The sequence below is a fragment of the Camelus dromedarius genome, chromosome 27 (genome assembly GCF_036321535.1).
Source record: "Camelus dromedarius isolate mCamDro1 chromosome 27, mCamDro1.pat, whole genome shotgun sequence".
In the NCBI taxonomy this organism is placed as follows: domain Eukaryota; kingdom Metazoa; phylum Chordata; class Mammalia; order Artiodactyla; family Camelidae; genus Camelus; species Camelus dromedarius.
This window is the reverse complement of record NC_087462.1, coordinates 8049547-8069980: the sequence shown is the minus strand read 5'-3', so window position 1 is coordinate 8069980 and position 20434 is coordinate 8049547. Positions and strand designations below refer to the sequence as shown.

Genomic DNA, 20434 nt, shown 5'->3' with positions numbered 1-20434 from the left:
TCCCTGGATCTGACCCCCCGGCCACCACCACACAACAGGCCAAGAACCACTTCAATGCTAACTGCTCCTTCTGGAACTACTCGGAGCGTTCCATGCTGGGCTACTGGTCAACCCAGGGCTGCCGCCTGGTGGAGTCCAACAAGACCCATACCACGTGTGCCTGCAGCCACCTCACCAACTTTGCCGTGCTCATGGCTCACCGCGAGATCGTAAGCTGGCCGGCACTCCGCTCCCCCGGGCGGGCCCACTTGCTGGCCCGGCTTTGCATGGCATAGAGAGCGCTGCATGGGCGGTGCCAGGGAAGGCCAGCTTCGTGGGCATGGGGGGCCCGAGTCTTGCCAGGGGCGTGAGGCCATACGTCTGGTTCTCTCTGGTCATGGTCCCACCTTCTCCCAAGGCACCCTGGAGAAGCAAGTTGGTGTCACCTTTGTCATCTCTCCACGAGCCTTCCAGAGCATGAGGAAGTGAGCGTGCCGCCTGCAGAGGGGTGGGGGCTGGCAAGCTAGCCAAGGGTGCAGAAGGCCAGGTGGGCTGCATTGGTGGTGCTTGTGGCCCACAGCCTTGCCCATAGCTGACACCTAAGCTGAGCCCTGGCTGTGTGCAAGGTCAGAGGCTCTAAGCACACCCCCTGCTCCTTCCCCCAGTACCAGGGCCGCATCAATGAGCTGCTGCTGTCGGTCATCACCTGGGTGGGCATCGTCATCTCCCTGGTCTGCCTGGCAATCTGCATCTCCACCTTCTGCTTCCTGCGGGGACTGCAGACTGACCGGAACACCATCCACAAGAACCTGTGCATCAACCTCTTCCTGGCTGAGCTGCTCTTCCTGGTTGGGATAGACAAGACTCAGTATGAGGTGAGCAGGACTCTGGGGCAGGAACAGTTGGGGGAGAGGTGACCCCAGCCGGCCGGGGGCAGCCCCTCACCTGTGGTGCTCCCCACCCCCTTAGATTGCCTGCCCCATCTTCGCTGGCTTGCTGCACTACTTCTTCCTGGCTGCCTTCTCCTGGCTGTGCCTGGAGGGCGTGCACCTCTATCTGCTGCTGGTGGAGGTGTTTGAGAGCGAGTACTCCCGCACCAAGTACTACTACCTGGGCGGGTACTGCTTCCCAGCCCTGGTGGTGGGCATCGCAGCCGCCATCGACTACCGCAGCTACGGCACCGAGAAGGCGTGAGTGCCCCTCACCCCCAAGTCTCTCCTCTTCCTTGGCTCCCTGCTCAGCAGCACTCCTTGGGCCAGGACCTTGGGGCTCTGGGCTCCTGGAGTCAGAGGGGGGAAAGCCCACCCTTTTACCTCTTGCTACCCTGGCCCTGCTTTCTTTACAGCTGCTGGCTCCGAGTGGACAATTATTTCATTTGGAGCTTTATTGGGCCTGTGTCCTTTGTTATCGTGGTAAGTTGTAAGGAAGTATCCCCAGTACTGAATCCCTGTCCTTCACCTAGGCTAGCTTTGACCCCAAGCCCCCCATTCTCCCCAAGCCCTTGAAAACCACCAGAACTGAGCAGCCAACTAAGAAAACGAGCAGAGTGGGTCTGTAGAGTGCCGTCCATCCAGGAGCTGTGACATGAGCCCCTGCTCTGTGTCAGGCCATGGGCCCTGGCCCCCCAGCCCCAGGAGCCACATTAAGAGCTACCGGTCAGCAGGCACCTGGGGACAGGTACACCAGCAGAGGGGGCCCTGAAGAAGGGGGGTTGAGGCTGAGACTTGGCCAGGAGCTGACACCAAGAGGCAGAGCGACCCCGGCCCAGCTCTTCCCCTTGTCCCATCCCCAGGTGAACCTGGTGTTTCTCATGGTGACTCTGCATAAGATGATCCGGAGCTCATCTGTGCTCAAGCCCGACTCCAGTCGCCTCGACAACATTAAGTGAGCACCCCCTCCCCACACCCATGCCCCAAGCCCCCCAAGCTGGGCCATGCCTCTCCCAGGGTTTCCTAAAAGCTAGTGTTCTCACCTCTGGTGTCACATACTGTGATTTTAAGGACAAAATTGTTATTTCATTGTGCTGTTTACGTAGCTATTTAAAAAGTATTAGAAAACGTGGCATTAACACATCCAACAATAGTCTTAGGCACGTAACTGCTTAGGGTGAGGCTGAGTCCCTTTCAGGGCAACTTAAAGAGAAATAGGCAGCAAAAGATGGTTTAAAGGCCTGGAAACATGGCCAAAAGGATGAAGGATGCAGGGGAAGGACTGGCCATTCATGGAACCCTGGCCCCTGACCTCTGCCTGCCCCTCGGGATCAGCCTGGGTCAAAGTGTTGCTGGGCAGGCCCACTCACCCTGAGCGGGTCTTTGCAGGCAGTATCCAGGCCCACCCAAAGCGGGACATGTAGCAAGGCTCTGCAGGAGGGGTCTCTGCTAGTGGGGACTTTGACATTTGACATCCCTGTCCCCTCTCCACTCATCCCCAGATCCTGGGCCCTGGGGGCCATCGCGCTGCTCTTCCTGCTGGGCCTCACCTGGGCTTTCGGCCTCCTCTTCATCAACAAGGAGTCGGTGGTCATGGCCTATCTCTTCACCACCTTCAACGCCTTCCAGGGGGTCTTCATCTTTGTCTTTCACTGCGCCTTACAGAAGAAGGTGAGGTCCGGGGAAGGGGCCCAGGTGCCTGCCTTCTGTGGTGGGACGTGTGTCTGCTGGGAGGGAAGCACGGGCTCAGGGTCAGGGAGGTTTTAGCCAGGGGTGAAGAGGGTTCTGGGAAAGAGCACGATATAGTGGCCTGGAGGAACGAGACCGCAGGACAGATTTGGAGAGTTGGAAGAGCACGACAGGGCCGTGATGACAGACCCTCCCCACAGCGTGGGGCACAGATCAAGCATGTGGAGGGAGATGACTGAGTGCTGCCACCCAGACAGAACATTTCCTGCTGTGATGGGGACAAACTGAGTTTTGTGGTGATAGGAGGTTTCCTTTGTATGTTAAAGTCTGAATCTTAAAAAAAATAAAAAATAAAAAATAAGGAGATAACAGAAGCAGAGGAATGTGGGGAGGGTATACAGGCAGTAGGCTCAAGACTAAAGCCAGGGGGACTGAGCCAAGGCATTTGTAGACTCATCCTGAAGGCAATGGGGAGCCCCAGTCAGACCGTTGTTGCTCTGGGGGAAACAGTGAGGAAGGTAAGGCTAAGGAGGGGATGAAGGAGTCCTCTGCTGCAAGGTTGATTATATCCCTGTTCTGCTCAGAACTGTCCCATGGTCCTCATCACACAGGGACAATGACAGTCTTACATAGCCCTCATGAGGCACACAGTCAAAGCCAGCATCTTTGCATGGCCCCCACCTCACACAGTGCCAGTAGCATCCTTAAAGGAGCCCCCAAGCCCATACGCTCCAACCTGGGCTCCCCTTTTCTTCCCTTCCCTTCCCTCCAGCCATGCCTTCTTCTGCTCCCTTAGACACCTAGACATAGACCCTCCTCAGGGCTTGTCCCCTGCCCTTCCCCAGATATCTGCAGGGTTCACTGCCTTTTTTCTTGTAAGTCTTTGCAGAAACGTCTCAGTGAGGCCTCCCCTGATCTATTTGAAATCACACCCCCCAACCCCTACCCCAGCCTAACCCGCAGCCACGGTTGTCTTGGCAGCACTTCACACCATCAAACACCCAACATCAAGTTCTGATGTTTGCACATATATTCTATCTCTGTCTACTAGAAAATACGAGCTCTGAGAAGTAGGGCTTTGTGTCTGATCTGTGTCTATCCTTGGGGCCTAAACCATGCCGGGTATACAGAGGATGCTTAGTAAAGATCTGCCGAGTGAATAAATGGATGAGAAATTGTTGGTGAAGGTGGAGAAAGGAGGATGGGCCTGGGTGGGAAGAGAGAGCCTGCATGGCTGGCTGTTAGGGGACAGGAGATAGTGAGGTTTCTGATGCCCACCGGGAGCTTGGTCTCTGGAATCCCAAGGCCGGGGCACCCACTGCCAACTGCCTGTCCTCCTCGCCCCTCAGGTGCATAAGGAGTACAGCAAGTGCCTGCGTCACTCCTACTGCTGCATCCGCTCCCCGCCCGGGGGCGCTCATGGCTCACTCAAGACCTCAGCCATGCGGAGCAACACCCGCTACTACACGGGGACCCAGGTATCCGGGCTGGGGCTGGGGCACCAGGCAGGGCTCCCTGGGGCTGAGTGTTGGACCCGAGAGCCCAAGAGGTAGGGCAGTTCTCCACCCAGGTCCCTGGTAGTGCTCATCAGGCAAGTGGTCTCAGAAGGATCCTGGTGGGTAGGCGGCCCAAGAGCCCCCTCACATCTGGGCTGTGTCCCCAGAGCCGAATCCGGAGGATGTGGAATGACACCGTGAGGAAACAGACGGAATCCTCCTTCATGGCAGGCGACATCAACAGCACCCCTACCCTGAACCGAGGTGAGATGGCATCCCCTGCACCAGCTCCAGTCCCTCAAGATTCCCAGGCCTGTGTCTCCTGGCTGCCTTGTGACCTCTGACCTCTTGGGCAGGTACCATGGGGAACCATCTGCTGACCAACCCTGTGCTGCAGCCCCGTGGGGGCACTAGCCCCTACAACACCCTCATTGCTGAGTCAGTGGGCTTCAATCCCTCCTCGCCCCCCGTCTTCAACTCCCCAGGTGAGAGCACGCTGGTGCCAGGAGAGGGTGATGGCCCAGGTCAGGGAGTGTGGGGTCTCCACTTGGGGCAACCTCATGCTTCCTGACCTGGAACCTGGATTTGGCATTCTGAGCTCACCCTCACCTTCTCTTTTCCCTCCTCACTGGCAACTGCAGGGAGCTACCGGGAACCCAGTAAGTGTGACTGTTTCCTAGTAACATTTCCAAGGTCGGGAGGGGAATGCAACGCAACAGTGACCTCCTCAGATGGCTTCACTTAGAGAGAACTCAGGTGCCCCCCACCAAGCACACATACAGTCTCTGGATGGTATTGCATTAGGTGGGGATTGAAGGTGATGGGGGTCAGACCATGGGAAATGGACCTGGTCACTCAGATCTCCTCATACTGCTGAGATTCTGAGCCCCCAGCTAGGAGGGGACCCTGGGGAAACTGGTTACCACACCCACCTCCATTAACAACTGTTGAGCTAGTGTCCCCACTACCAGGGAAGGGAGCAAATACAAGTCCCCAGGGGCAGGGTTCAGCCCAGGGAAAACCAGATGAAAGCAGACAACCCCCTCCACATGGCCTGCGCCCCTCTCACTGCCTGGCTCTCCTTCTGAGCAGCTCCCTTCTGCCTGCAGAGCACCCCTTGGGAGGCCGGGAAGCCTGCGGCATGGACACGCTGCCCCTCAACGGCAACTTCAACAACAGTTACTCCTTGCGAAGTGGGGATTTCCCTCCAGGGGACGGGGGCCCCGAGCCACCTCGAGGCCGGAACCTGGCCGACGCTGCTGCCTTCGAGAAGATGATCATCTCGGAGCTGGTGCACAACAACCTGCGGGGCGGCAGCAGCGGAGCCAAGGGCCCTCCGCCACCTGAGCCCCCTGTGCCCCCTGTGCCGGGGGGCAGCGGCGAGGAAGAGGCAGGTGGGCCCGGGGGTGCTGACCGGGCAGAGATCGAACTTCTCTACAAGGCCCTGGAGGAGCCACTGCTGCTGCCCCGGGCCCAGTCGGTGCTGTACCAGAGCGATCTGGACGAGTCGGAGAGCTGCACGGCGGAGGATGGGGCCACCAGCCGGCCCCTCTCCTCCCCTCCGGGCCGGGACTCCCTCTATGCCAGCGGGGCCAACCTGCGGGACTCGCCCTCCTACCCGGACAGCAGCCCTGAGGGGCCCAGTGAGGCCCTGCCCCCACCCCCACCCGCACCCCCTGGTCCCCCCGAAATCTACTACACCTCGCGCCCGCCGGCCCTGGTGGCCCGGAACCCCCTGCAGGGCTATTACCAGGTGCGGCGGCCCAGCCATGAGGGCTACCTGGCGGCCCCAGGCCTTGAGGGGCCAGGGCCTGATGGGGATGGGCAGATGCAACTGGTTACCAGTCTCTAAGGGACCTCATGGACCAGGGGCTGGTGGCCCAGGCCAGGGAGGGAACCCTGGGCGGGGCTCTGGTGGGAGAGGGAGACTGATGGAGGCAGTGGCCAATGGACCACTCTCTCCAGGCACCCCTTGGCCGTGGGCCCTCCAAGCCCCTCAGGGGCTCTGCTGTGGGGGCCTAAGGTGCAGGGTTCACAGACAGGGTTTCCCACCAGCCATGTGCACCAGCTCAATTTGGGGGAAGTGCGGTGAGGAGCCAAGAGGTCCCCAGGGGAGTGAGGAAGGAAAATTTGGAAGGGTGCAGCCCACTCTTGACCTCCCCCTCCCCCCTACTCTTCCTACTCCCTGGAGGGAAACGAGGGCTCCGGTTTCCCTGGGCCAAAGGCCCTGCTGGATGGAACCTGTCAGCTGCTCCTCTCTTTGCAGCCAGAAGTGCTGCCAGCTGCACCGGGAGGGAGCAGTGGAGGCAGGACAGATGGACAGGTTCCTCTGCACTGCAGTTCCCTGCTCTGAGGAGCCTGGGGCCTCTGGCCGGGGAGAGAACCCTAGGTGGGAGAAAGCCCCAAGGCAAGAGGAATGGGCAGTTGTGGCTGGTGGTTTAAAGGTAGATCTTTCTCCGAAGCTCCTTCTTTCTGCTCTTTGTCCCTGCCTTCCCAGCAAGCCTGCCCCCCTCAGCCCTCCTTGAGTGCACCCAATGACCCCCTCCCTTGGGGCGACTCCTGATGAAGCACAACTCCCCGCAGGGCCCCCAGCCCACAGGGGTGGCCATATTTGAGCAGTTCCCAGTCCTGTGGGCTCGGCTATCTGGGGAGCAGATTTTGGGTCTGGATCTCCCTGGGGAGTGGGTCCTGGGCTTGGATCTTTCCCCAGGGGGCCCTCTTACCCCTTCCTCTCTCCTCCTCTTCCCCCATTGCTGTAAATATTTCAATGAAATGGAAAAGAAAAAAAAAAGAAAAAAAGAAAAAAAAAAGAAAATCTCATCACTTGAAGCCACCGGGAACCTGCGGCCCGGCCAGCCCGGGATTTCTCCGGAGCAGAGCTGCGCCGCCGGGCCCTGGCAGCCAGGACTTCTCCATGTATGTGTGCATCCCCAGCCGGGGTGGGCGGGCCGCCAGAGCAGCTTTTTACAATCCAGAGACAGAAAACAAAATCTAGAAGCAACATCGAAACAAAGAACCCGTTTCCTTCCCGGCACCCATTTCTGTCGCCTCCTTCCCCGCTCCGCCTCTCCCTGGCATCATTCAGCCCTCCTGGGGCGTGTACCTCACTGCCTGCCCCAGGACTCGGGGCCTGTCTCCCCCACCCCTCCCCACTGGCCCGGGGGAGGCACCCTCACACCCAAAGATGCTTTTGCCAAGATGGCTGTGCTTTCCCTTTGAGTTCCTGCTTCTTGTATATTGCTTCTGGGACTCTGGCCTGGGAAGAAGTGGCTGATTTCCTGCCTAGAGAGGTTGACGGGGAAGGAAAAAGAGGGCAGCAGGGTTTGATAGTGGTGGGTATGACTGAGAAGGGAGGGCTGGGAGTGGTGAGGTTGTCTTCTTTCAGGGGGTGGGGAGGCCAAAGGTGAGAAATCACCTTCCCTACCCTACACACTCCCACAGGGGAGGGCAATACCAGGTACCAGGCCTGGCTAGGGTCGGGACACCCACCTTCTGAGGGCTCAACCCCAAACCTGCAGATACCAGAAGTTCCAGGCTTGGGATGTCCCCTGAGTACCTCTCCCAGTCCCCTCCTCTCCAGTCTGTCACCCTGGCCTTCCCAGCAACAACCCCCCAACACTGGGGGTAGCGTAGTCCCATTGCCATACTAGCCCAGCCCCATCATTGCCATTTCCCCAGGGGTGGCCCTCCACCTCTGCTCTGACCTCTCATCTCTGTCCCTCTTTTCTCACAAGTGCCATGAGTTTTCAAACATCTTTGGGTCTTAGCCTGCTGCTGCCATGAATTTCTTTAGGTTAAGGGGGAGGGACTCTAGGGAGGAACTGAGGGAAGGGACAGATAAGTGGCTGGAGGGGCCCTTTTTGCTGCTAGAATGCCCCTCCTCCTGGGGAGCTGGGGCTGGCTTGTCCCCATCAGTTAGGGGAGAAGGGGTCAGACCAAAGATGGTGGTTTGTCCCATTCAGGGGGCTAGGTGTGGGGAGAAAGTAAGGCTGGGTTCCAACTGTTTTTTTCTGGGTAGGAAGGCTTAATTAACCCCTTTCACCAGACCATGGGTGAGTCTGGACAGGGAGATGAAGGATGGGAAAGGTCTTGTCCGGATGGCTTTGTGAGGGAGGCAGGAGACAGATCCATGGCTTTCCTTGGCTTCACTAGGCCAGGAACTCCTCTGTAGGGAGTGGTGGCTAGAGACCTGTGAAGAGTTGGTGGGAGACAAGGGTAAATGGAGGAGATGGCCCAGCCTGGGCATCAACCCAGCTAGTCAGAGGCTGCCTCTGACACTAGCAGAGAGGGCTGGAAGAGAAGGCAGGATGGGAGAGTTCCCAGGGGCACTGGAGGCAAGCAAGGAGTCCTGCTTCCTCTCCCCTGCCCAATCCTCCTTTTATCTCTCCAGACTCCGACAATCAAAGGGAGAGTGAGGGTGCAGGGGGTCCCTTGGTTCCCATTCCAGCCAGAATCACCAAGGTGGATTCCCAGGCCTCAGAGCTGCGTGGCAGGGCCCCCCTGGTAGAGCTGGACACCACTGCAGTCCAGCACAAAGCTACCCCGAGAGCCCAGGTGTCCCCCCACCCCAACCAGACCTGGTGCCTTGATGCCCCCACCCCAGCTGGGACGGTATAGAGAAGGAAGGGTCTTGGTTTCCTCTCCTACTCCCTTCCTTGGGCCCCTGAATTCATTTGCTTTTAAATCTTGTTAATTATTTTTCTCTGGATTTTTTTTTTTTTTTTTTTTTTTTGCTTTTGTTTTTGGTTTTCCTTGCCTTCCTTTTTCTCTGTCTCCACCTCTTTCCCTATCTTTCTCACTGTCTCCGTGTTCCTCTTCTCTCACCCTCAATTTCTCTCTGTCCATTCGGGCCTCCTCCCCCTTCTCCCTTGCCCTCAGTCCCTCCTTGGTCTCCTTTTCGATATGCCAAACCAATTTTGGGTCGAGTGCATTTAACGAGAACAAAACAAAAGGCTCATAACAACAAGAACGTTTCAGAAAAAAACAAAAAGTTAAAAAAAAATTGTTGAGTCAAAAAAAAAATCAAACAATAAAGAAATTAAGATTTCTTGGAATGACAAGAGTGGTGTGACTCATTTGGTGGGGTGGGTGGAGAGGAATGGGTGAGTGGATCTGCACGGAGCATCCCCGTGAGTCTGTGACACAGTGAGGCACCTGTACTGCAGCATTTAGAACACACAGTGGAGAACACACAGTGAACACAAAGTCACAGAATCATTACTGTTTATGGAACCTGGGGGGTTCCTGGGCCTGGCTGAGCAATTAAGGTGCAATTTCTCTTTGAATCCGTATAAATGCTCTGGGTGGAGGTTATCAGAGCTCCATTTTACAGATAGGGAAACTGAGGCTTACAGTGCCTGGATGGACATCCAAGGCTGAATGGGCCAGGGCACTGTGCCATGTGGCTTCTCAGAGAAGCCCTTCTCGGCCTGGACGCCGTCCACAGGCTATATTAAAGCATAGCACAGGAACTGTAAGCTGTGCCTGTATGATTCCCACAGCCGCTCCTAGACTCCCACACATTACTGGAATTGTGTATCTTCAATCATGACAGTGGACTTGCATCATGTGTATTTCACATTCTCAAATAACAATGCCAATGCTCAGAGAGAGAGGAATGACCTAACAGTGCAAACACCTTTCTCCATGCCCCTCTGCCCTCAACACAGGCGTCCAGGATGCCACACTCACCCATTCCTCCTCTCCACCCAAAGCTACTCCTTCCCAGTCTCCATCGCTGGTTCCTTCTCATCTCACCTCTTAATGTTGACAAGCCCAACTTAGCCTTGGACCTTTTCTCTACCAACATCCACTCCCTGGGTGATCTCATCCCACCTCATGGTTTTAAATACAGTTGACCCTCGAGCAACACAGGTTTGAACTGCACAGGTCCACTTAGATGCGAATTTTTTTAAATAAGTATGTTGGAAAAATTTTGGGGAGGTTTGTGACAATTTAAATAAAAACTCACAGATGAACCACGTAGCCTAGAAATATCAAAAAAGTTAAGAAAAAGGTATGTCATGAATACATAAAATATATGTAGATACTAGTCTATTTCATCATTTACTACCATAAAATATACATGAACCTATTATAAAAAGTTAAAATTTATCAAAACTTATGCACAAAAACACAGATGGTACATGGCATCATCAAATTCACTAGGCTGCCATAAAGCAATCATTGCTGCTTCCTCATTATCAATGCATGAATTATTATACCTGTAATAAATATGAATTTATTTTTCACATCATCTTTTCATTTTTGATGTACAGTGTTAAGATGTGTAACATCTACAGTATTTTGTATCATATAAGGCAATACTGATGTAGCTACTGATAGATGATTCATCCTGTAAACAGATGATGTAAACTTACAGTATTGATAAATACAGTACAGTATTGTAAATGTATTTTCTCTTATGACTTTCTTAACATTTTTTCTAGCTTATTTTATTATAAAAATACAGCATCTAATACATATAACATACAAAATATGTGTAACTGATTGCTTATGTTATCAGTAAGTCTCCAGTCAACAGTAGCTATTAATAGTTAAGTTGAGGGGGAGTCAAAACTTCTATGTGGATTTTTGATTGCACAGGCATCAGAATCCCTAACCCTCTGCACTGTTCAAGGGTCAGCTGCACTGTCTATCATGCTGATGACTTCCAAACATAGAGCTCTAGCCAACACTTCTACCTTGAGCTCTGGATTCATTTAGATCCAACTATCTACTCCACATCTCCCCCTGGGTGTCTAGTTAAGATCTCAAACTTAACCTGTCCTAAACCAGTTACATACATACACACACACGTACACAGCTGCTGCTCCAGTTTCTCCCACAGGCTTCTCCACCCCGAGACTGAAGCTAAAACCCTTGGAGCTTCCCTTGAACTCATTTACTGTTTCATATCCCACATCTAACCTGACAGTAGATGCAATGTAGGCTGTAACTTAAAAATATCCAGAATTAACTAGTTCTCACTGCCTTGGTTCAAGCCACTGCTGTCTCTCACCAGGATCACTATAACAGTCCTCTAAGTAGCTCCCTTGTCCCTCTTCAACCTTTTCTCAACACCGAAACCAGAGTGATCTCACTAAGCATATTTTGTCCCTCTTCTGCTCTAAACTCTCCAAAGTCCTCCTCTCTCACCCAGGTGAGAGGCCTGGCCAAGATCAGCAAGGCCCTACAGCATCAGATCTCATCCCCATGGCTCTCCTCCTCCTTCCCGCCACTCCAGCCACACTGGGGTCCTCACTGTCCACAAACATGCAGGCACCCTCCTCCCTGCCTCAGGGCCTTTGCACTGGCTGTTCGTAGGGTTCATTTATTCTTCTACAGGGCTTATGAAAATCAGAGTTTCCCAGCTTCCCAGGCTATTTCATTTAAATTGCAAGTGGCCACTCCAGAATGTCCTAACCCCTGTCTTGTTTTGTCTCCCATAGTACTCCCATCTCACAAACTATCTTTTTTGTTTGTTTATTGTCTGCCTCCCTGACTAGAAGATAATGTGCAATGGTCTATCTTTTTAACTGCTGTTCCCTATTGTCTAGCACAGTGTCTGGCACACAGTAGGTGATCAATAAATATTTGTTAAAGGACATAAAGCTGTATTGAGCATAAGACCCAGAGGCCCTGAGATAGGATTTAAGACCACTCCCTCAGCTGCTCTCAGTTCCCATGCATCTCTCACTGTGGGTAGCTGTTTTTAATTCAGCATGGCCCTGAAACCTAAGCTCAACATTTTAGTTGGTGCCCAACCCAATCCTATGCTGAAGAGGAACTGGTTCTACTGAACTTAATGAGAGATGCTCTGTGAACAAGTGAGGAGCTTTAAGGTAAACGTAACTCATGCTCTGACTCTAAAATTTAATCCTGGCGTAAGATGAGACTCTACAATACGGCCAACTCCTCCGCCTTTGTGTCCTTTACTCTCCCAGCACTGCACACATCCAACTCCTCCACACACACAGTAAAACCTGCTGTGCCTGACAACCTGTGACCTTCAGTGCTTGTTACTGGCACCCGTACACACTTGGGGCAACCATTTGCACGTGCCCAGAAACAATAACTTGTTGAGATTCATTTCAAAGCTCTTTCTTACATTTCATCTTACTTATCACAAGAAGTGTATTATTATCCCCATTTATCAAATGAGGAAACTGAAGTTAGAATGATTAAATAACTTACTCAAATAAGATTACTAAGCAGTTCAAAGAGCCCACACCCTGTAGATGCTTTATGAATGCTGTCCAATTTAATCCTTTCAACTACCTGTGAGGCAGGTTTTACTTAGCCCTGTTTTACAGCTGCAGAAGCTGAAGCTCAGAAAAGTTCGAGAATGTACCCACGTTCACTCAGCTAATAAGAGAAAGCTGGGCCAGGCCTCCATCTTGGTCTTCCGATCCCAGGGGCTGCCTGCCCTCAGCTGCCGTTGCCAGGCCCCCATCACTGCCTGCCAACCCCACTTCAGCTTGGCTCCCTACATCAGAGGAGATGCCCACTAACTGTGTCACAGCCTGATGGTCCCTATGTAGCTAGTATTTTAGGACTGTCCAGAGTAGACCCAGGAGAGTTAAGCCAGAGGGAAAGCATTAAAGCAGAGCAACAGAGTATTCTCTTCAGATCCCCAAAGGACTGAAAGCACTGGCACCTCTGCCCTTGAGAAAACCTCCTCTCTCCCATGAGCCCTTGGGAAGCTCTAGGGCAGCTGTGCTGAGGCTAGTCCTTCATCACTACAATTTCCTCAGGCTTATTCTGCTCCTCTCTTACCCTTTCAAACATCTCAGTCAGTGAGCTGTGATGGCAGGACCTTGCTGGCTTCTTCTTCCCCCATTTATATCCCTTCTTACTTCACTGGGACCTTCTTGACCAAAACCCTTGCAACTCCCACTTTTTTCTATCTGCCTGGCCCCACTGTCTTCCACCACCCTTTGCCTCTGTTCAAGTTATCCCAGCTTCTCACAACTGAAGCCCTCACTTTAAGCCAACCAGTCCTCTCCTGGGAATTGACCCTAAGGAATCACACATGTACATGAAGACAGTGGCAAGAAGGTTAGCTGTAGTCAGGCTTCTGAGGTGAAACAAGAAAGCATCTAAAATTTCAGCATAGAAAATTGTTACATAAATTATAACAACAATTACACACTCATAAGCAGAATACCATGAAGCCATTAAAAATGATAATGCAGAAGAATACTAAATGACATGGAAATATATGCATAATACTAAGGGGAGAAACCTAGATATAAAAACAAGGTAAAATATAACCCCACTTTTGTTTTGATGGCACATATATACAAAAATGTATGTATACATATGTGAAACTGTGTATTGTGCATGTATATGTATGTGTGTATATATATGTAATACATGCAGAATATAAAGCTATACACCAGAATATTAACAGTTTATCTGTAGTGGGTAATTATAACTTTCTCACAACTCTGTATTTTAAAAATTATTTGCATTAAACATATAATACTTTTGTCATAGGAAAAAATATTTCTGCATCCCAATTTCTGTGGAAGAACAAAGGCCAAGAATAACCAACACCAATGGAAGAAGAACAAGATGGGAAACTAGCCTTACCAAGATTGATTATGGTGTGGTAATATTTAAGACAATGTGGTATTGGCACAGGAAGAAACAAAAAGACCAATGGAAGACATGTGACTACATGGAAACCTGCTCTAGGCAGAGATTACAGATCACTAGGAAAAGGATGGATTAATTCAGAGGATCTTACAATTTTTGGTCTTGGGATCACTTTAGCCTTTTAAAAATTAATGAGTGTGGCGGGGGATGACTGGGAAGAGCACAGAGGATTTTTAGGGCAGTGAAAATATTCTGTACAATAATGTAATGATGGATACATGTTCATCAAGAGTGAGCCTTAAGTAAGCTACACACTTTGGGTGATGATGTACAGGCTCATTAATTGCAATAAATTTACCATTTTGGTGGTGGCTGTTCATGCTTGGGGATACTATGCACGTAGGAGGGGGAAAGGGTATATGAAAAGTCTATGTACCTTACTCTCAATTTTGCTATGAACCTAAAACTGCTCTAAAAAATTAAATTAAAAAAAATTAATGTGGACCCTAACGAACTGCTGTTTATGGGGACAGAGACTATATGTATTTATATTTACTGAACTGGAAATTAAAACTCAGGAAACTTTTAAATATTTAACTAAATTAAATTAGCTAATAAATCTACTAAATGTTAATATAAATAACCTATTTATTTTAAAATAACTGTGTACATTTAAAGTAGTGAAAAGAATGGCATTGTTTTACACTTTTGTAAAGCTCCTGTCTGGTGTTAATGAAAGACAGCTGGATTCTCACACAGTTTATTGCAGTCAATCTGTTGCAATATGCTGTTTGGGTTGAAATATATGAAGAAAATCCAGCCTCACATAGATACATAATTGGGAAAGGGAGGAGTGTTAAAGCCTTTTCAGCTAATTGGGGATATTCTACTTTGCTACTATACCAAAACTCAACAAGTAGTGGTGTATTAAAGTTAGTTACAATGTGGAATGTGAAATTGTATCAATAAACTTTTCATACTGTTACAATGAAACCCACTGGCCTATCTTACAATTTTAATTGATCTTTTTACTCATGACTGATTTTGTAACATCATGCATTGGTCTTCTGGAAAATACTGATATACTGAGTTTTTGCATTTCACTATACAGTATTTTTACAATCATATTTGTTAGTATCACCACTGATCTCATCAGGAAAGCCTTTAAATCCTGAAAAGTTGTCAGGCTCACGGTGGTGAATAAGTTTCCCAAATGTCTAAGTTTTGCTTAAAAGTTCGAATATGATTATTGGCAACAAACTGTCAATTGTACTCTAAGTGATCACTCACTTCATGTCTAAGAAACTATATGCCAAATATCCTAATCTGAATAATTAATAACTATTCAAGTAAAAAATGGTGTTCATGAAAAAAGTCAGCAGTTCTACCTAAACTCAAACAACTACACAAGTGCTTTACCTCAACCACCATCCTTCTCCAGCATGCGACAGAACTGCTCTATGCAAACTTCCCATTTCGCCACACAGAATATTAGAAAGACCTGCTGCAGGGCTAAGCTTGAACACAATTACTACTTTCACTGCTTCTTTAAGGATATTCTTAAGTGAAACTGTTTTAACTTTGAGTGTGTGGTGGTGAGGAATACAATGGCAACCGCTACCACATTATGGCGACACTGCACTGATTCCTGCTTGAGGGGTCAGCAGCCTTACCCATCATTACTTTTGTACCAATAGTGCACATGACAACACATAGCGTAAATGAGAAAGGCAAGTGATGCCTTAGAATCATTCTTTTAGTTTATCTCATGAATTCCCTAAAAGGTTCTTGGGGATCCCCAGGGGATCACATTTTAAGAACCACTGGACTCCTCAGTAAATAGAGCTGAGACAACTGGTTACCACATTAAAATTTTTACAACACAGTCCTACCACACATCATAAACAAAAATAAATTCCAGGTAGATTTCTTCTTAAAGCTAAATATGAAAAGTAGAACTTCCAGAAGAAAATACAGTAGGATATCTTACTGACCTCAGAGTGAGATTTTTTAAGCAAGGCACACACACAAAAAAAAACACAAACTGTAAGAAGATTTATAATTCTGATAATAAAATAATAACAATGATAATAATAAGTTCTGAACATCAGAAGATACCACACAAATGAAGAGGAAAGCCTCAGATGTAAGAACTCCTGCACTCAAGAGATGGACAATCCAGTAGGAAAATGGGTAAAGATATGAACAGGCAATTCACAAAAGGCAAATGGCCCAATAAACACATATAAAAGCTCAAGCTCACTCATAATCAGGGTAATACAAACTGAAACCACTAATTCACACCCATCAGAGATACAAACATGTTAAAGTCTGACAATAGCAAGTGTTGATAAGGACACTGAGCAAGAGCAACACTGCCGGTGGTAGTGAGAACTGGAGTGATCATTTTGAAGAACTGGCAATATCAAGTAAAGGTGAATATTCCCCAAACCCAGCAATTCAACTCTTAGATACGTATCCTAGGGAGACTCCTGCATGTGTACACAGAGAGCGTGCACAACAATGAACACTACAGTGCTGTTTGTAAGAGTAGAAAACTGGAAACTAAGTATCAAGCAAGAGGTAAATGGATAAGTAAACACTGTCCAACAAAACTTCCGGTGATCATGGAAGTATTCTTTAAGTTTTCTAATGTGGTAGCCATTAGCCACAGGTGTCTATCAAACATATGAAAAGTAGCTAAGTGGCTGGGGAATTTAATTTTTCATTTAATTTTGATTAACTGAAATACAAATAGCCACATGTAGCTACCACATCAGACAGCACAGCTATGTAGCAGTGAAAATGACTTAGAGCTACACATGTGTCACATATATACATCTCAAAAGCATCATGTTAGACCAAAAAAAGCAAGCTTCAGAAGGTAGGGCTGGGACCAGAGTGAAGCAAGCTAGTTTTCTAGAGTGAAAATTTTAGGAGGCGCTCACCCTCAGGGTCATGCAGGTACAGGCTGGCACTTGTGTGACTGACAATGAGTGCCTCCTTAAATTTTGTGCCCTTGCTTTCCTCCTCCTAGTTCCAGCCCTGTCAGGATATATCCGGTATGATACTGTGTCAGGGGTCCCCAAGATCACCCATCGTTTCAATGATTTACTAGGAGGACTCAAAGGACTTAGCATATAGCCTACTCAGGGCTATGGTTTCTTACAGCGAAAGGTTACAAAGCAAAATCAGCCAAGGGAAAAGGCTCATGGGGCAAAGTCTGAAGGAAACCAGGCACAAGCTTCCAAGAGTCTTCTCCCAGTGGAGTCACACAGGATGTGCTTACTTCCTACAGCTGAGCTGTGATAACATGTGTGAAATGTTGTCCATCAGGAAAGCTCATTAGAGACTCAGTGCCCAGGGTATTCTGGGGGGCTAGTCAAGTACCAAACTTCCAGACTCCAGAAGGAAAGCAGGTGTTCAACACAAACCACACTGTACAGTTTTGGCACCATGAGCCACCTGTATCATTTAGGAAATGGTAGGCACCTCCTGAAATCCAAGTTCCTAGACACCAGCCAAGGGCCAATCTTTCAAACAGGACTTTCTAAGGATAGCAGGCTTAGGCCTGCTCTAGTAGTTCTTCTTTGCACAGATATTATTCATGTAAAAGTGGAGAACATGACATACAATACTATATATAGTTTAAAGGCATATATTAAACATGTACAAACACGCACAGAAGAATACACAAATCCATAATTGTAGTTACATTTGAAAAAAGAAGAGAGGAATGAGTTTGAGGCAGGGGTATAGAAGGCCTTTCAACTGCATCAGTAAGTTTGACTTCTAAGCTGGGTAATGGGTAAGAATGTATTTTGTTACAGCATTTCTTATGCTTTTTTGAGTGTGAGTGCACCTGAAATATTAGATAAGAAAAACGTTGACTTATTACTATGTACTACTAACAGTTCATGTTTATGGAGTAGTTTTCACATTCCAGGTACTATGCTTAGCCCCCCTTCCTTTTTAGTTGTCTTTTTTTGGGGGGGTGGTATTAGGATATTTTATTTTTTTTAATGGAGGTACTGGGGATTGAACCCAGGACTTCGTGCATGCTAAGTATGTGCTGTACCTCTGAGCTATACCTCCCCCTTATGCTAACCCTTTATATACATTTATTCTTTTAAAAAAAAATCACTGAAGACTTCCTATATGTGAAGCCTTGTGCTAAGCTCTGAAAATACAGAGAGGTCAATGTGAGACAGGTGGGATCTCTGCCCTCAGTCAGCTTTCAATCTACTGAAGGATGAAGAGATAATAAGCACAAGTAAAACCAATATATATATACAGATTCTGGTAAGTGTTCCTAAGATAAGAAAGAAGGCTTTTGTGATTAATGAAGGTCTACTTTAACTAGGGTTGTCTGAGAAGGCTCCTTTGGGAGGGACATGTGAGGTGAACCATAAATGATGAGAATGAAACAGCCCCACAATTATGTGAAGGAAGCACACTCCAGGCAGAGGGAACAGCAAGTGCAAAGCCCTGCAGCAGGAATAAATGTGGTGTGTTGAAAGACGGGAAATAAAGCCAGCAGGGCTTGAGAGTGGTGACAAGAGAGAGACTGATAGATGAGGCCTGAGAGGTCAGCTGAGGCCACCATGCAGGGCCTCCTAAGCCACAGTAAAGATCTTAAGTTTCATTCTAGGTATGATAAGCTTTTGAAGGTTTTAAGCAGAGTAATGACATGATCTGGTTTACAACTGAAGATTATTCAGCCAGCTGTAGGGAGAAGGCATTGTAGACAGGGCCACTTTCTTCATTAGCACCACAGACATAATACTCATGGCTGATGAGCTTTTTAGGGGCTATGAAAAGGCTGGGGTGGGGGGATAAAGGAAAAAAAAGTTCCATGATGCAAAAAGAAAACTACAAAGTTGGAATGAATAAATGTTTAATCAAACGTCTAGAAAACATAACATCATAACAATTTCATTCATCATTAAATTTCATATTCATAAACAATCAAATTACATTCGGAAATAATTTGAAAATTAGATTTTCTCAAGTCACAAAAATTCCCAAGTATGCCCAGTGACTGCCAAGAAATCATAGCCAATCATAATGTGAATTTTCTTGCAGCCAAATCTTTTCAATGGGGAAAGCAAAATAATTCTTTCAATTAAAAAACCAAAAAAAAAAATTTTTTTTTTCACTTATTGTGAGATGTAGATACAAAAATGCCTGACATCAAGAGGCCACAGAGGAGGCTGGATAAGAAATGCTAGCGGCTTGAAACTGTTCAGGCTTACACCCTGTGAATCTGAACACTGTCTAGGAGATCCTTGGAAAGGTCTCCCCAGGAGAGGACATTTGAGCAGAGACCTGAATGACAAGAAGGTACCAGCCATGCCAAGAGCTGGGAGAAAAGGAGTGCCATGTCAGATTTTTATGGAACAAAAAGAGGGTCAGTCTGCTGAACTGAAGTTGGAGCTGGGTGGGGAGTAAGAAACAACGCATGTAGGGCCTTGAAGAAAGTACTCTCACACTGACAACAATAGAAAACCACTTACATTTTAAGCAGTTGTGACTGATCCAATCTGTTTCAGAGCTGCACTGCCCAATAATACAGCAGGCACAGGAGGTCATGAGCACCTGAACGTGGCTAGTGCCACTGTGAAACGCGAACATTCCGTGTCACTTAAATCAAGTAACGCTTCAATTTAAAAGCAACCAAAAAAGATTGGGCTCATGAAAAACTTTTAACTATGCTGGGAACAGCTTGGGCGTGTGAACCTATACTTCAGCGGTAAACTATATGAAACCTAAACTATTTCCGGTAAAAATGTAGCACCTGAATCACAGATGCAGTTTAAGTGTAAAACATACACAGGATTTCAGATCCTTACTATTGAGTAATGCAATGTAACATACCCCAGATTTTTTTTTTTTTAATATGGATCACATGTTTAAATGACACTCTGGCTATACTGGGTTACATATATTAAAGTTAATTTAACCTGTTCTTTTTTAACTTTTTTTTTTAACGTGGTTACTATAGAAAAGTGTAAAATTAGGGATGTTGTTGCGTCTGGAAGCAGAGAGACTGAGTGTGGAGGTTCCTGGAGTCTTCCAGACAGGGAGCGACGGTGGTCCGGGCTAGGAGTGTGGATGGAGAGAAGTTTCTATAAGTTTCTATCATGTAGCCATAAGTCATGCCAGTAAAATTTCATGACCCGGTTCAGTCGGCGGGGAAACGTGACCTCGCGCGGTGAGTGGCAGAGGCCAGATTCGAACTCCCATTTACAGGGTTGTCCACCTGAAACCTCCCAGAGGCTCTCGCGGGGGCGAGGGCGGCATTCGAACCAGGCCTGACTCCCTGGTCCCAGGCCCCAGTGAACCGCATTACCGCCGCACTCTCTCCCTTCAGGGGTGAGTTAAACGTTCACAACGTTCACAACGGACTCCCAGGCCGCTGGGCCTTAAGGGCCGGGAGCCCCTTAGAGAAACTTCCGGCAACGCTCACCTGCTGACAGACACCGAGTCCGCAAACGCTCCTCCTTTCTCTGAACACCAGGCTCAACCACGACCGCAGCCAACTTCCGATCGTCTCTCACGAATCCCTAACCGAATCTTACCCCTTCCCGCCCCGCGGCCGACTCAGCCAATCACCTCTCAAAGAACCTGCTTTACCCCCGCCCCACTCCTCCCTGCCAATCACCGCGGGTGAAGCACCGCCCTTCCCGCCCTCTTAAGCGAGCACCGCGCGCCACCGCTCGGCGGTTGGCCGCGTTG

At 48.7% G+C, this 20434-nt stretch overlaps 1 protein-coding gene and 1 long non-coding RNA gene across 5 annotated transcripts in view; one reads left to right on the top strand and one right to left on the bottom strand.

The window, feature by feature from the left end:
• Window positions 1-9147, top strand: part of ADGRL1 (adhesion G protein-coupled receptor L1) — a 43276-nt gene extending 34129 nt beyond the window's left edge. For 2 of the 3 annotated variants that reach the window (XM_031437449.2, XM_064479912.1), the window contains 11 exons: window positions 39-209; window positions 645-854; window positions 949-1169; window positions 1325-1391; window positions 1772-1863; window positions 2411-2579; window positions 3947-4075; window positions 4261-4357; window positions 4450-4578; window positions 4735-4752; window positions 5203-9147. In XM_031437449.2, coding sequence (XP_031293309.1) covers window positions 39-209; window positions 645-854; window positions 949-1169; window positions 1325-1391; window positions 1772-1863; window positions 2411-2579; window positions 3947-4075; window positions 4261-4357; window positions 4450-4578; window positions 4735-4752; window positions 5203-5945 — 2046 coding nt within the window. In that variant the 3' untranslated portion in view covers window positions 5946-9147. The remainder of the gene's footprint in view (window positions 1-38; window positions 210-644; window positions 855-948; window positions 1170-1324; window positions 1392-1771; window positions 1864-2410; window positions 2580-3946; window positions 4076-4260; window positions 4358-4449; window positions 4579-4734; window positions 4753-5202) is intronic. The other variant, XM_064479911.1, reaches the window with a different exon arrangement.
• Window positions 207-20345, bottom strand: LOC116148422 (uncharacterized). Of its 2 annotated transcripts, XR_010378078.1 has the most exons (4): window positions 20166-20345; window positions 2459-2632; window positions 686-824; window positions 207-402 (listed from the first exon to the last, which is right to left on the bottom strand). It is a non-coding gene; the product is annotated as an uncharacterized LOC116148422 (long non-coding RNA). The 2 variants fall into 2 exon arrangements; XR_004131915.2 differs by lacking the exon at window positions 207-402 and having other exon boundaries at window positions 687-824; window positions 2459-2635.
• Window positions 20346-20434: the final 89 nt, after the last annotated feature.